At 32.7% G+C, this 16,114-nt stretch overlaps 1 protein-coding gene across 1 annotated transcript; it reads right to left on the minus strand.

Annotated features, from left to right (window-relative positions):
• Positions 1-1,408: 1,408 nt before the first annotated feature.
• LOC129889059 (very-long-chain aldehyde decarbonylase CER1-like) lies at positions 1,409-9,706 on the minus strand. The gene is made up of 10 exons (XM_055964170.1): positions 9,523-9,706; positions 8,690-8,916; positions 7,099-7,331; positions 4,591-4,810; positions 3,665-4,040; positions 3,473-3,580; positions 2,715-2,915; positions 2,518-2,616; positions 2,229-2,402; positions 1,409-1,798 (listed from the first exon to the last, which is right to left on the minus strand). The coding sequence occupies exons 1-10, from the start codon at positions 9,580-9,582 to the stop codon at positions 1,616-1,618; spliced, it is 1,881 nt and encodes a 626-aa protein (XP_055820145.1). The 5' UTR covers positions 9,583-9,706; the 3' UTR covers positions 1,409-1,615.
• Positions 9,707-16,114: the final 6,408 nt, after the last annotated feature.

The raw sequence follows: 16,114 nt of genomic DNA on the forward strand, positions 1-16,114 counted from the left end.
AGAAAACCAAGAAGAAAGCCTTGAATTTTTCCATCAATTTTAATTCCCATAGCAGATAACTGATTCATGATCCCTTAAAAATTATTCAGGTGATCTGTCATCGAAGAAACATCGTGATATTTAAAATTTAACATCTGCTTTATTAACAATATTTTGTTGTTCCAGTCTTCCGAGCATACAAGCTTTTCAGATGCTCCCATAGGGTTCAAGCATGTGTCTCCTAAAAATGTGGTTCAACACATTATCATTAATCCATTGCCTAATAAATCTTTAAATTTGTCTGTGCAACAGATTCCACTTTTTATTTATTTTATTTTCAGGCTTCATAGTAGTAAAGACTGGTTGATAAAAATTCTTAACATAGAGCAGATCTTTCATTTTTCCTTTTCTAATGGAATAATTAATATCATTCAAAGTAACCATTCAACTTGTGTTAGCTTCCATTGATTTCTCGAAAATATAGATACTGTGAACCAATGCTCTAATACCAGTTTATTGAGAAAATACGGACTAACACAAAACATATATGGTCAAAATAATGAAAATAAAATGAGAAAATAATGAAACCAAGAACTTTACGTGGAAACCCATTTAAATAAGGAAAAAACCATGGGCCAAGAGGACCAACTGATATCACATATAGAAGAGAGTTTTCTACTTTGTAGTTACGAGTACAATACTCAAAGTGACTACTACATACTCAAAAGGAATAACACTCTTTTGATTTTCCACCTTATTAAAATTATCGTTCACATTTTTTTTCTTCACAGACTATTTTATGTTATACTTCACTTTGTTCTCTAATATTTTTTATCTTTATCTTGGTGTGTTCTTGCAAATGAAAAAGAGTGCTCTATTTATAGAAAATTTTGTTCCTACATAAAAAAATAAATATTAACTTTGGTGGGTTTATTTATGAGATTTAGTTTGACAAAACCGGTAATCTTTTGATTGTTGAGATTTACCAATTACCAAATCCACATTTTTTACTTTCTAATTTTTAAACCTTCCAACAAAATAAAAATATATTTGTGGCATGGAATGACCCCTACACTAATAGCTGAATATTTACCACGTTCCCACTTATTTCTTCACTTTTTAAAAGGGGAATGTCAAATTTGTTCTTGTACTACTTAAAAATTGCTCAATTTTATCATTGTTATATTTTCGTATCCTTGCCGGTCATTAATTTTTTTCATCTTTGGTTCTTGTCATTAATGAAGCTTCAATATAAAATGTGTATGGTGATTTCACGTGCCAAATTCTTCAAGAAAAATGGTCTAAATTGTAACCTTCTACTTTTTACTAGATATTAAAATTACCTTCATATTCAAACTCCATTACAAGTCAATGGGAAAAAATAAGACTTTTTCTGTTCACTACTTGGAAAAAACTAAGCCACAAAAAGTTGAATGAAAAAGCTTAGATGTTATATATAATAGAGGTAATATAGTCCAACATCCAGAGAACAAAATAGGAAATTCTTAAAGAAATAAAGAAAGGTGTTACATAATAATGATAATATATAAGATTTGATACTATATCAAGTTGATACTTTAGTAAACGTTTTCTTAAAACTCATAAGCCACCACACCGATGATAGATCACATAAGTCTTAAGGCTTTGATTCAGAAGTAGAAGCCATAGTGATTGGCTGAAAACCATGATCAACACTGGCTTTCCACACTTTCTCGATGTCAAACATCATGTTCCCGCACTCATGGTCATGCCAATCTTCAAGTGCATGTAGAATTCCAGCTATACGCCAAGCACTCATCACTCTTCTTGGCAGCCAATTCTATTGTTATAAAAGAAGAAACTTGAGATTTCGTATTGATAAAAGGATCAAATTAGGAAAAATAAACTAAGGGGTCGTTTGGTAGTTGGTTAGAGTTAGACAGATATTAGTAATACATTAGTTATAAGAGAATCTATGTATTATTTTATGCAGAGATTAGTTATGCTGGATTTACTTATTCGTGTATTACTTATTACCTTCTATTCTGCATAAAATAATACATATATTCCATAATATCTTATACATGTATTAATTATATGAATTTCTAAGTTGTAAATCAAACGTCATATTAACTCTATACATGAATAATTTACCTTCTAACCAGCTACCAAACGTGATATTATTACTTATATAGGATTTAATACATGCATAACTCATTTTCAAACCAGATACCAAACGATCCCTAAGGGAATTGTAGTATGATTCTAACCTCACAAGAATCCACATTTTCAAAGTGTTTTGGAATAATCATTGCCGGTATGTGAAAGTAGAAGCAATCCTTGCGAGCTTTCCTAGGTGGGAATTGTGAAAATGGAATGAAAAGTGTTCCTTTTGGTGCTTTCAATTGTTCATCTTCACTCAATCCATCCCCAACTAGCCATATCTGCAATAAACAATACTTAACATATTTTTTTCCGTCTTAAGTAAAGTTTTTAATTTATTTATTTGAATAGTAAGGATACATAAACAAGTTCTTTCATTGATTTTGTGGTTTGTACCTTTGAAGCATAAGTTTTTGAGGGAAGTAAATTGGTTGCAGCTTCAGGAGTAATACTTGATTTGAGCTTCTTGTACTCTTCTTCCCGGAATGCCATGACCTATCATAATCACAATCACAATCACAATAAATTTAAATCAGAGAAAGGGACAACAATGTGAGGAAATTCAATGTAAAATGTGAACAATTTAAAGAGACCTTTACTCCTCCTTGGCATAAAGCAAGGGCAATTGCATTAGCTACTTTGGACAAATGGCCTCCAAGGACCACGTGGGTAGTTCCTTTGGGAATTGAATTTAGGACCACAGCAACAGCTAGGCTACTTCCATCCACCACCTTCACTTTTATTTGAGGATGCCTTCTTATGTAAAGCTCCCCATTGTTATTCAATTTCTCATCCTGCAAAAGTTTCATGTATAGATGCATGAGATTAAATTTTTCAAACTACTCCCTCCATTCCTAAATAATTGAATTGTTCACTATTCAAGATTAATGTTGGAAATTTTTTTTAATTTTACCCTTCATTAATTAAATTTCAAAGTTGAGTGCTAAGAATGAATTAAATAAACACGGAAAATTAGCATGAAGTTTGAAAAGGACAAAAATGAAAAAACATGACTAATTTATGTCTTTGTTTTTCTTAAGATTGTGTGTCATATTCCAACAATTCAATTATTTTGGAATAAAAGAAGTACAAAATAAGAATTATTTAAGAACGCACTTGACCATGAAAATTTTCACATGTTGAATTCCAGAAACAAAAGGTGTTTTCACTTTATTTTTACTCCAAATTACTCACAAAAAGTCAAAAACAACTCCAATTAATATTCATGGACAAATAAAACTCTAATTTTCAAGTATCATTTTTACTTTAAAAACAAAAACCATTTTTTTTCAATTTTGAATTAAACATAGTCATCAAACACCCACTAAATAAATACAAAAACCTTACTTGCCTGATTTAAGAGTCCAAGGCTCAAAACTTTTATGCCTTTTTGGTCTGCTTCCATGATAGCTTCTTCAATCAAGTTATTAATCGTCTCTCTTTGCCATTGCATGAAGTACTGGAAATGAAATCAACACGTAGACTAATGAAATATTGAACAATAGTAAACATACTAAAAAAGTCAATAAATATAAGTTCTTACTTGTAAGCGATATTTGGGTATCGCCCAAGTTTGCAAATTGAAATTCTTGAACACATTTCTCTCAACGGTAAATGTGTGACCATAAATCCAAGTAACCATCATAGACCACAATGTGACAGGCCACATTAACCAGAAATACCACTTAGAGGTATAGGGTTCTGAGGCAAAAGAAGCAAATCCTAGCCTAAGATGATAAATGGATTCTGGTGTTATTAGATGTGTTAAATGTACCACATCTGGTGATTTCCCTTGCCTTTCAAGTGATTTTTCATATAGTGTGTCTGATGATTTATCCAATGTTCCATAGATGTAATCATATATTGGCATGAAAAGTGAGTAATTTGTCCTAAATTGAGTGTGATGAAGTGAATGGTACCTGTGCGATTAAAAATATAAAATTGCAGTTAGCTGAATTCATCGAGTAAAATCAAATTGTTACACTACGTTTTTTCCACCGCGAATAAGTGGAAAATTTGTATTATAAAATATGATTTTGCCAATTATTTTCCCCTGAAACCAGCTCACTGGAAAATTACATATTGAAAAACTTCATACCCCCTGTTAACTTTTATTTATCTACTATTTGGAAAATAAATTTTTATTTTTACTTCTCTCTTTTAGCATATAAACAATTACAGAGTATTATTTTTTTTTCATATTTTACCGCAGCATTAATTATTTATTCCTCAAATCATTTTCGTAGACCTAATATTATAGGAATAGTTTGGTAAAATAGTTATATTAACATAACGGATGTACCAAGTTCAAATATGACAAGTAAAAGTAAAAGTAAAAGGAGAAAACATTTTTTTCCGTATGAAAATATTACTATAGAATAACCATTGAACATTTTTCAGTTAAAAAATAGTAATTTTCAGAGCATTGAAAACTTGTATGACACATAAAGATATAGGAATAAGACTTACGAGGGTGTATACATCAAATATTTGAGAGGAGGCAAGCTAGAGAACATCCACTTGGGAATGATCTCAAAGTTGCAATGGCCCATGTTGTTCATAAAATCAATATAAGTGATATATCCACCAAATGAAACTATTGAAGCAGTCTTTGTCAGCACAGTTGTGAGTAGTGGTATGGCAAATAGCAAGAAGTATGCTATGTGCTCTGCAAATGGATGAATAACAGCTGCCAAAAGCAAAAAAAAAACAGAAATTTACTTTTTAAGACAAATAATTAATACATGAGGTTGCTTTTTTCAACATTATAATTGCAACTGTTGTCCATTAGTTATAAAAATCATTAGCTATACATTAGTCCATGTATTATGAACTTAATTCCACTTTGACTTGTTTCGGATTTACAGTTACGCAACTATACTTTGGGCTTGTCCAATTATCTCCTGAATTTTTCTGAAATAGAATAAATATCCCCTTTGGCCTGGTCGAAATGTTATTTAAGAACTTGTAGTTTTCGAACCAACTATATATTATATGTAAGTGAGACCAATTTGAATAGTCACAAAGAGCAAACTATTTATATGTCTTATTATAAAATATGTGCATATAATTTATTTATTTTTGTGATAAAATCCGAGCAAACATTTTTTCAGATATTAACTTTAGCCTAAATTCTATGTGGCTCATAGGTTCTTGTTCATTGTCTAAATCAAGGGACCTTCATAACGTGCATGCCACCGTAAGTAGTACATAATTTTAATGCAATAATGGTTTAAATTAATTAACGAAAACAAATCCCACTGCAAAGGAGCTGCCAAATAAATACTTAGCAATTAAGTCGAACTGTCCTTTTCCTAATTGATCTACAGTTGAAAACTTTTAAGAGGAAGGGCCGATTTTCCATTAATTGTCCTAGGCTAGTGTTTCTTTTGTGGACCAATGTGCTCAAATTAGGTAGGATTGGTTTCCACCTATCCAAATACAGTAGGGATTCATACAGGGGTGGAGCGAAAATTTTCAGCACAGGTTTCAAAATATGAAAAACAAAGAAATTAATATTTATTATATATGTATAAAAATAATTTTAAATATATATAAATAATGTCATTTCTATAGTAAAAAATTTGGATGAATGCCTTAACGCTTAACCCTACTAGTTCATATCCTGTTATGCCAGCTTGAAAAGTTGAATTTTGAAAGAGAACAGGCTAGCTGGGGGACAGGTCTTATGAACTCATGGGGCAGTTCGGTGCACTAAAATTTTCGCTATGCGCAAGATCCAAGAAAGAATCCAACCACAAGAGTCTCTCTCTATATATATAAAGAGAGAGACAGTTAATGTCCAGTGTCTTGTCAGTATCTATCTTACTAGTCATATTTATTAAGCCATCTGTCTTAAATTATGTGACTGTTAGTTTTAAGAAATTAAAAAAGACGTAATCAAATACTTTACGCAATCTAAAACTCTCAAAAAAAGGAATTTCAATAATAGACGAATGTGCTAAACTTCTGATATTTTGATTTGATTTTAAAATTTTGTTTAGAGGTGGCGGAAGTATATACATTTTGTCATTCCCTTTACTACTCCCTCCGTCTAATTTTTTTGTCCACGTTATTAAAATTTTATGTCCTAAATAAATTTAGGAAATCAAAATAGAATAATTTTCTCTTTTTGCCCTTAAAATTAATTTTTTTGAAAAAATAAATATTTGCTTATACTTTACTCTCCTCATATCTTACTTTAGTGGATTACACTAGTATATTATTGTTGATGAAAGGATGAATATGGTAAGGTTTCAATTAGTAATTTTGATATTGCTAAACAAGGCACATAAATACAGTATATTAAAAAGAGTTAAATAATAAATTAGTCAAAGTATTTTTTTTTATTTATAATTTTTTAAGAGCATGTTAAAAGAAAAGTGGAGAAATAATATGATTTCGAGAGAGTACATACAAAATATTTAAAGCGTTTCTTTGCGATAAATACTGTTGAGAGTCCACCTATCTTTTTATTTTAAAAAGTGGTGATAAGGGTCCTAACAAGTCATATCATTAAGAGCTAGTTAAATGGGAATACTAAGATTAATAATATTCAAAAAGAAGGAGGTGTACTATCTTGAAAAGACCAAAAAGAAATCATCACATAATTAACATGGGATGTAAGAAGTCGTACTGTTATTTAGGAGGCTTTAATATAGGCCAATACATATTCAAATTTTCAAAATTATGCGGGATTCTAGCCTTTTGAGTTATTGAATTTTAAATAATATTTATATTAAATAATATTTTAAAACAAATATAAATTTTACATCAAAGATAATGGATTTGCACCATCGCTAACACAAATACCTAAGTAGTTCGATGTTCAACAACAAAAAAAGAATTTTACCACATACATTGAAAATTTTAAAATTAGTGTTAATAAATATGTCATGATATTTTTATAGCTATAAGAGGGAGCATCATTACAAATAATTAAAATATGAAGCTTAAAGTAAATGGAAGATGACTTACAAGTAATGGGTTCAGTAACAATGGATGAATGGTGATGTGAATGGTAACGAGAGTAAAGAAAGTGGTGGTGTAAAGCTCTGTGAAGCCAATAGTAGAGAAATTCGACTGGACCAATATGAAGCAATGTTGTCAAAATGATACCATCAGTCCTCCAAAGAGGTAGGTAATGAGACTGCTCCAACTTCATGTATCCATAATAAAACAATAGTCCATTAAGTATGATTTGATCATCCCTGCCAATATTAAACGTGTTATATAAACTTAATTCCTTAATTATTTGCATTTACTTTATCCTCTTTTTAGACCCCTCTGGGCACAAAATTATGAGCCGCGAAGGCCGGTGCTGCTTATTGAATGATGGCTTAGTACTCCCATGCAAGGACAGATACATATTTACTAAAAGAAGACTATTTTTTTATTGTTTTCAATTGAAATTTATTTTTTTATTTTTTTCAATATTCAATATTTATATTGTATGCCCCTACACCTTCTTAAATCTCCAAGATTGGAGGGTTTATTAGGCATTCTCTCAAGTAAATAAAAAAATATCTTCTATAGGCTCAAGTTTCTGATCACTGAATACTTAAGACTCGCATTTATTATATTATAGAAATCAGATGAAAATTGAAAAACTACAAAACAAAGTGTGAACCTCTAGGAAGTTATAAAGGAATTTTCGAACAACCCTATATACAGAACGCCATGATAACAAAAAAGGAGTCGATAGCAGCCTAAATATAAATAAAAAGAGAATTATATTTTCTTTCTTCTCAAATACTGCAATGATTTGGGTCTGCTTATTGGTACCATATCTTGAAAGACAAAAAATAAATCTACCTATTGCCATTTTTTAACCAAATTTGGAATAATCTTCTATAACCATGAGAGGGTAGAATAGAAAAGTTGGTAGCATATTAAGATTCTTCCTATTCTTTACCTCTTTTATTTCAATTTATATGGCACAGTTGAAATTTTTAGAGTTAATTAATATTTTTTTAATCAAAATTTTTTAATGTGTTTTTAAAATATTTAAATTGTTATTTATTGAGATTTAAGTATTTATTTTTTATATAATTTTCAAAAATATAAATTTCATTTAAAAAAAACCATAATATTTTTATGTCCAAATTTACGATCAAAATTTAAAATTTTAAATATCAAAATTTAACTGTGATAGGTAAATTGAAGTACGAAATATTAAAGGTTTGACATGATATGAGAGAGGAGGGGCTTATTCTTGTGCACTACATTGCCGTCTAATAAAAGCTCAGACAGGTACTTTTATGTGGCGGTTGCTGGCATCAAAATGTATGAGTTCTTTTCGTTATATCTTTAATATATTGCTCCATATTAAGGTCTTTGTTACATATAAAAAATCATCAATTCTACCACTATTTGATAAAGTATATGTTCTCTTTAAATCTTTGACGAGATACTTTCATTCTCAAAAAAATAAAAAACACTTTATAATATTTTTTTTTTGAAAAGATTACTTTTTATTTTATAAAAGTTTGATATTTTTTTTTTGAAAAGATTACTTTTTATTTTATAAAAGTTTGATCAAACATATTATATAAAGACGCATACGTACCAATTTCTTTCTCTGTCAACCTGGTCAAATTCGATGGCCTTATCAACAATTCGATTATCACCCTTGGCAGTTTTGTAACGAGAAAAGGATATCCATATCTGGTTGTGAAGCATTCGGAAGAGTAGAAATGGAAATATAATTAAGTATCCAATATCCATCTTGCTTCCATCTTCTCTCATGAAGAATGGCTGAATACTACGTGCCACAAATGGTGCCAAAACCACGTACTACATACATACAAACAAAATAAATCACTTCTCAATAATAATAATTATTAATAATAATGACATAATTCAATATGTGGTGGCATGGTCCAGTACTAAAAGGGACAAAAGTAATTAATTCTAGCGTCTAACTAAATGTCCCAATTTACGTGGGACAATTCAAATATTGATAGTCAAATTATGGAATCTTTAAATTTTTTGAAATGAAATTTATATATTTAAAAATTATTTTAAAAGTTTTATAATTTATAATAATTGATAATTTAAAATATTTAAAAAATTCTTTTGGTTCAATCTCAAAATCCGAAAAGCTATTACATAAATTGGGACGATAACTACATAGTGGCTACCGTGCCTCAGAGAAAAATTTACTAGAATTAGAGGAAACTTGGGACTCATCAAAAGAACAGTACTCTTTCAAGGAATGGGATTCACTTATTATTAAAAGAACGAGGGAAAGAAATAGTTCCTTAAAACAAATCAATTTAAACATACATGTTTAAGAATATGGTTTACTCTATAAAGAGATACTATTTGGATTGAGTATGAAAAGTAGAAAATATAAAGAGATGGCTTCAAGATAAACCATGAAAATAAAGGATGTGTTACCTTGAAATTCCCAAGCCATGTCCATGGCCATTCTGTGAGAATCCCTGGTTTTGAAGCCATGTTAATTGTGTTTGCTAACTAAAAGATTATTAAACTAACAACTCTCTGCCCTTTCCTATGAGAATATAAGACTGCATTATATAGAACTTTTTGTAGGGGCAGAGTAAATATTGTCTTTAACGCGTTCTCAACGCTCCACATTAGCTGTTTTCTTCTTTATTTTTATTGGTTCATGTATTAAAAATTATTTTTATTTTTAGCATATCAAGAGAAAAATATATTTTTTTGTCAAACAATACTTGTTTAGTATTGACTTTACACAATTTTAAGAAACTATAAATAAAAGGGTCATTTTATCATATCACCCTTTCAATATAATAAATACGATGTCTTAAAAAATGTAATAAAAAAATGACTACTAATTAATGATAAAATTAAATTAGGAATTAAGGATAAAATTATCTTTTGATTTTATAAATTGAACAAGTATTATTAAAAATTTATTTTTAGTATAATGAATAAATAAAATTGAACGAAGAAAGTAATTTTTTATATTTTACTCTTAACATTAATTATCTATTCCTCAAATCAGATCAATCATTATTTTTTAAGAAAAGCGTAAATTTCAAACGAAATAAGTAAAAGTATATGTCCACGTGTTGCTTTCACAACCTTAACTTTTACTATTCATCTTTATGTTGCTGATTCCAAATCGCAGAAATTCTCTTTGACTACTTTGGACCATGCATAGGTTTGATTTTGGATGTGAATATCTTCGACTATTACGTAGTGACCGTAACCATTAAAATTTTATTGGATTTAAATTTGTAAATTAAATTAGATTGTATTAAATTTAAGAAAATAATTTAATTGATGTGGTAATTCATGTCAAATTAAATGAGCCATTAAAAGTACATTACGTGTCAAAGTTATATGGCAATCCAAGTCAAATTAAATGAGCTACTAAAATTACATCAAGTGTCAAAGTTATATGACAATCTAAGTCAAATTAAATGAGTCATTAGCAGGGGCGGAACTACAGGGGTGCGAGGTGTGGCGACCGAACCCCCTTCGTCGGAAAATTGCACTATATATATACTGCGAATTTTTTTATTCATGTACAAATATTATTTTTGCATCCCCTTAACAAATGGAGATTGTGGATTATTGGATAAGGTGCTTGAGATTGAGCCCCCGGTCGTGGGTTCGATTCTCAACAATGACACATTTTTTACTTTTTTCATCCCGTCCCTTATTTTTTAATTTTCTTGAACCCCCTTATCAAATATTCTGGTTCCGCCCCTGGTCATTAGAATCATGCCATGTGCCAAAATTATGTGACAATTCAAGTCAAATTAAATAAGCCACTAAAATCATGTCACGTGTCGAAGTTATGTGGCAATCTAAGTCAAATTAAATGAGCCACTAGAATAATGTCACATCTATATGTGACATGTTCTGACTAATCAAATTAAAGTTCTTCACCAAAAGAATCTAATTGGTCAGTTCAAACCGACCAATCAAATCACACTAGCATACTACTCCCCACAACTATAAATAGAGGTCCTCATTAATCTCAGAAGAGAGAGTTTTGAAGAACAAGAAGCAAGAAGAGAGCTCATGGATCAAAGGCTGCACATTCTCTACAAAGCTACAAAGTTCAAGTAATCAAATTCAAGTTCAAGTTCAAGTTCAAGATCAAGAACGAAGGCAAATATCAAAAAGTTTGAGATCAAGTTACTTGTTCATATTTATTATTCGTCATAACCGTATAAGTGTTCGCGATGAATAATTCAAATCCAAATTTAAATACGGAGATCCAAGATCAATCTATTCAAGCCCTTGACTCTAAATCAAATTCAAGTTCAACATATTCTATATTATTTGAAGAATCAGAGAATTATCATAGAGATTATAACACGCACTAGATTTTGAAATCAAATATTACACTTTGTTACTCCAATTTTCTAATCTTGATTATTTATTTTTTTCGGCTCGAAAATTTGTTGTTTACAAATTTTTTCATGCCCAGTGGGACATTATCTACCTCTCATCTCTTTACATCGATCATCAAGCTTCAAGAATACTTAAATGGCATCTAAGAAGTTTGACTCTAGGACTACTGTTGCTAAAGCTACTGATTCCAAGTTTTTCTCTGAGGTGGAGAACATACTGGATGCTACTATGGGGAGTTTGGGACCCATCACTAGGAACAGAGCAAATTTGCTAGGACAGCAAGCACTTCTAGTGCCGTCCGCATCAGTTTCTATTTTTGATCTTCCACCTTCAAAGGGGGCAAAATTCTTTTCGAATGAATTGAAAGAAGGAGAGAATATAGTTAGTATTGTTGAAAAGACGCTGGCTCGACTTAGTTCTTTTAACACAAGGAATTGCACTATTCAAGATGAAGATGATGTCTTGATCACTAGATCTACCCAGTCACTCCACATAACTTGTTTCAAATAAATTTTAGTTTGAGGGAAAATCCATGCTTTACTCCATCATCCATAACGTCCATCCAAGCGATGATGACTAACGCCTCAACTGTTGAAGAACAACTGGCAAGTTTGACAAAGGCAATCGAAGGTCTAACAAAATATGTGCAAGATCAGGATAATTGAATTGTCAAGTTGATGGACAGAGTTGAAAATGTTATGAAGGGGAATTTAAGTCATGCACCTTAAAAACGTCCCATGATACAAGAAAAGGGAGATTCAGTTACAAAGCAAATAAATATGAGTGATGATGTAACACTCCTCAAAATTTTTCCCTAAGATTCGGACCTTTCTTATACACGTGTAAGGTCGAACTCGAGTATTGTGAAGCAATTGCATGAGTAAGATGAGTCTTTGAGAAATTGAGAAGCGTTAGAGGTGATGTGGGGTCATGAAGGACCCCTAGGACCAAGCTAAGTCCAAAAGATCCGTCGTGGCTAAGCTTTAGGATGAGTTCGTAAAAGGGATCGACTTCTAACGACCCTATCTTTTGAAAGGAGACAATCTAGGTGGCCTACGACCTATCAAATTAAAGGTCGTCGAGTCTTCTTTCCAACGCCACTAAGAATATAATTTTTGGAGTTCGGAGTCGAAAGATATGACGATCCTAAGATGAACTAGCACAGTAGAGATTTTCAGGCCTGGGTTGCAATTGCTGGAAAACTGGGCTTGGCGCCGCAGTGGTGCGATGCGCCACTATCGTGCCAGAAACATGCCTCAGTAGTTTGGGCTCTGGCGCTGCGCGCCACTAAAAGGTGTACAGGGTTTTTCAAGCCAATTTCCAGAACCCAGAAAATATTGGCCTTGGCGCTGTAAAGGCGCGACGCGCCACTATTGCGTCAGAAATATGCCTCAGTAGTTTGGTCTCTGGCGTGGCGCGCCACTGCGAGGTGTGCAGGTTTTAGGCGTAATCAGCCTGGCGCTGCAATGGCGCGATGCGCCACTATCGCGCCAGGTGCATTTTTGCCTATTTTTCAGAACTTTTGAGAAGGGGCAATTTGGGAACTTACCCAAATTATATATGTATCACCCTAGACTATTTTGAGATCATATTTTCAGCCCCCACTCTCTCTCTAAAAGCCCTAGCAGCTTCTCTCTCTCTCTTCTTCTTCTTCTTCTCCATTTTCAACAAGAAGAGTTTCAAGAGCTTCAAGAATTCAAGCCTTCCATTAAAGACCTAACATCAAGGTTTCTTCAAAGTATTCAAACAAGGTATGTAAGTCTATCCAAAATATGGGTTGAGTCCACCCATGTGCCCTACTCTGGCTTTGAGGTTAGATGTCCATGAAAATGGAGTTTCTTGGTATGGTTTATGTTTGAATGAGTTTTGTTCCCTATTTACTTGATGCTATATATGTTGATGTTGTTGAGCTAATAATGTTCCTAAGACCTTCATGTAAGTATGAGTTGATGGAGATGACTCGTTATTATGTTTTGTTAATCTCTTTAGCCATGTGATTGTGTTGCATAAGTCAATTTTCTTGAATGTGTTATTCCACTTGTGTTGTTGAGCTAAAGTCATAGAGTTGTGATGAGTCTTGAGGAGATATCATAAATGCTTACCTAAATGAGGCTTGATTGAGTTAATTGGAGGATAGAATTGACGAGTGGACGAGGTCCTAAATAGAACTTGCCATTATGACTTAATTGAGTTGAAATGAGAATAGAGTTGATGAGTTGGCAATGTCCCACATGAAACTAGCCGTGAGGGCTTGTTTGAGATGATTGGAGGGAGTTTTATGAGCATAGAGTCATGGGAGGAGTATCGAGAACCGAGGCGGGCGAGAGTATAGTCCGTACTCGAACCCCAGGAACTACGCTGCCAACGTAGGTAGGGATGAAATCGTTAAAGTCGGATGCTTCCCATGGAATCGAACTGTTAAAGTCGGATGTTTCCCATTTATTTGTCCTGAAATGATAGGACTTGACTAATCGATGATATCCATGATTAGGGAGGCGTTCATGCCCTAGCAAGGTATGGACGGACGTGGCAACAACGTTTGATTGTTGTACTATCACCGGCTCATAGGTGATGGTTGTCGGATAAGAGAAACTCCCATTTAGGTCTTGATAGTGCTCCGAGTCAGTTGAGTTAAGTGGCTTATGAGTTAGTCCCGTCTAAACTATTCTTGTTAGACTTAGGGTATTTGAGTGAGTTGCTATATGCTCATAAGTTAGTCCTGTCTAAACTATTTCTTGTTAGACTTAGGACACTTGAGTGAGTTGTTACATATTTATTGAGTTGAGTCCTTTGAGTTGAATTGTAAAACGTTGCATAATTTAATTTGCATATTTATTGAGTTGAGTCCTTTGAGCTGACTGTTGAGCTGAATGTTGAGTTGATTGTATATGGTCGGATTGGATTAGATGAATTGTGATTGGATTGAATAGAATGGTATGTGACTAGATTGGATTTGATTATTGAGTTGATTGTTGAGTTGAGTGTATATAATCGGATTGTACATGATTGAAAGGGATCGAATTGTAAATGATTTGACAACTTATCTCCACTTCGGAGGATGAAATTGAAGATTGGCGACAACCAATAATAGATTACTTGTTTTATGGAATATTGCCAGAAAATCTATAAAGAAGGATAGAAATCTGGCGACGAGCCCTTATTTTCTTTATTATAAAAATACACTTTACAGGCGGTCGTTCGATGAAGTTCTCTTATGATATTTGGGGGCAGATGAATCTACTCAAGCTATGTAAGAAGCACATTCTGGAGTATGTTGAGCGTATCAATCTAGGCCAAAATATTATTTTTACATAAAAAGGATGGGATATTACTGGAAAACCATGGTGAAAGATTGTCTAGATTACGTTCGAAGATGTAAAACTTGTCAATTCCATGCGAATTTTATACATCAACCCCAGAAGTATTGCACTTAACTATTGCCTCATGTCTATTTGAAGCTTGGGGTTTGGATGTTGTTGGACCATTGCCTAAGTCCTCTGGTGGACATTTGTACACCCTGGCTGCAACTGACTACTTCTCAAAATGGGAAGAAGCTGTTTCTCTTAGAGAAGTGAAGAAAGAGAATGCCGCTAACTTCATTCGAGTCAATATTATCTACTGTTTTGATATTCATCGATACATATTGACAGATAATGGCAAAACATTTGATAATAAGTTAATGATGAAGATATGTGATCTTTTTGGCTTTAAGCAACATAATTCTTCTATGTATTATGCGGCTGCTAATGGTCTCATTAAAGCATTTAACAAGAAACTCTACAACTTGTTGAAGAAAGTTGTTTCCAAGTCTAAGAGAGATTGGCATGAAAGAATGGAAGAGGCTCTTTGGGCATATAGGATTACGTATCGCACGCCAATACAAGAGACTCCCTATTCTCTTATTTATGGAGTTGAAGCAATCCTTCCGCTTGAGTGTCAAATCCCATCATTGCACCTTGCCATTTAAGAAGGACTTACTGATGAAGAAAATGCTCAGTTAAGCCTTGAAGAATTGGAGGCTCTTGATGAAAAAAGACTAGAGCCCCAACAAATTCTAGAATGTTATCAAGCTCGTCTAGCTCGATCTTTTAATAAGAAGGTTCATCTTAGATGCTTCCAAATAGGTGATCAAGTTCTTGTTTTAAGAAGGCCCATTATTTACTTTTCATCGGTCGGGAAGCAATTTCTCCGCTAAATGGGATAGACCATATGTGGTACAAGAAGTATACCCAAGTGGCGCTTACAAACTGGTTGACTCAGAAGGATTGCGCATTGGCCCCATTAACGGAAAGTCATGAAGAGATACTATCCTTGAAGAAAAGAAACACGCTCCTTAAGGTAGGAGCATAAACTGTATGTTACTCCTGGCCCACAAGAGTATAAACTCTGCAAGACATCAAAAAAATAAAATAATGTCCGCTAGGTTGAAAATATCGAAAGAGGCGGCCTAGGCAAAAGTGAGGAAATAAAAAAAATTACTCTTTCAGAACTACGTTATGACTTGATCCTCTTCACTGAGGCACATAGGCACTTGGAATTACATTCTGAGTTCAGTCGCATGAGTATCCAAAAAACACATAGTCCCACTTGGGACTCTTCGCTGAGGTCCGTGGTGCTTAGAGTTACATCATAAGTT

The sequence above is a fragment of the Solanum dulcamara genome, chromosome 5 (assembly GCF_947179165.1).
Source record: "Solanum dulcamara chromosome 5, daSolDulc1.2, whole genome shotgun sequence".
NCBI classification, from domain to species: Eukaryota; Viridiplantae; Streptophyta; class Magnoliopsida; order Solanales; family Solanaceae; genus Solanum; species Solanum dulcamara.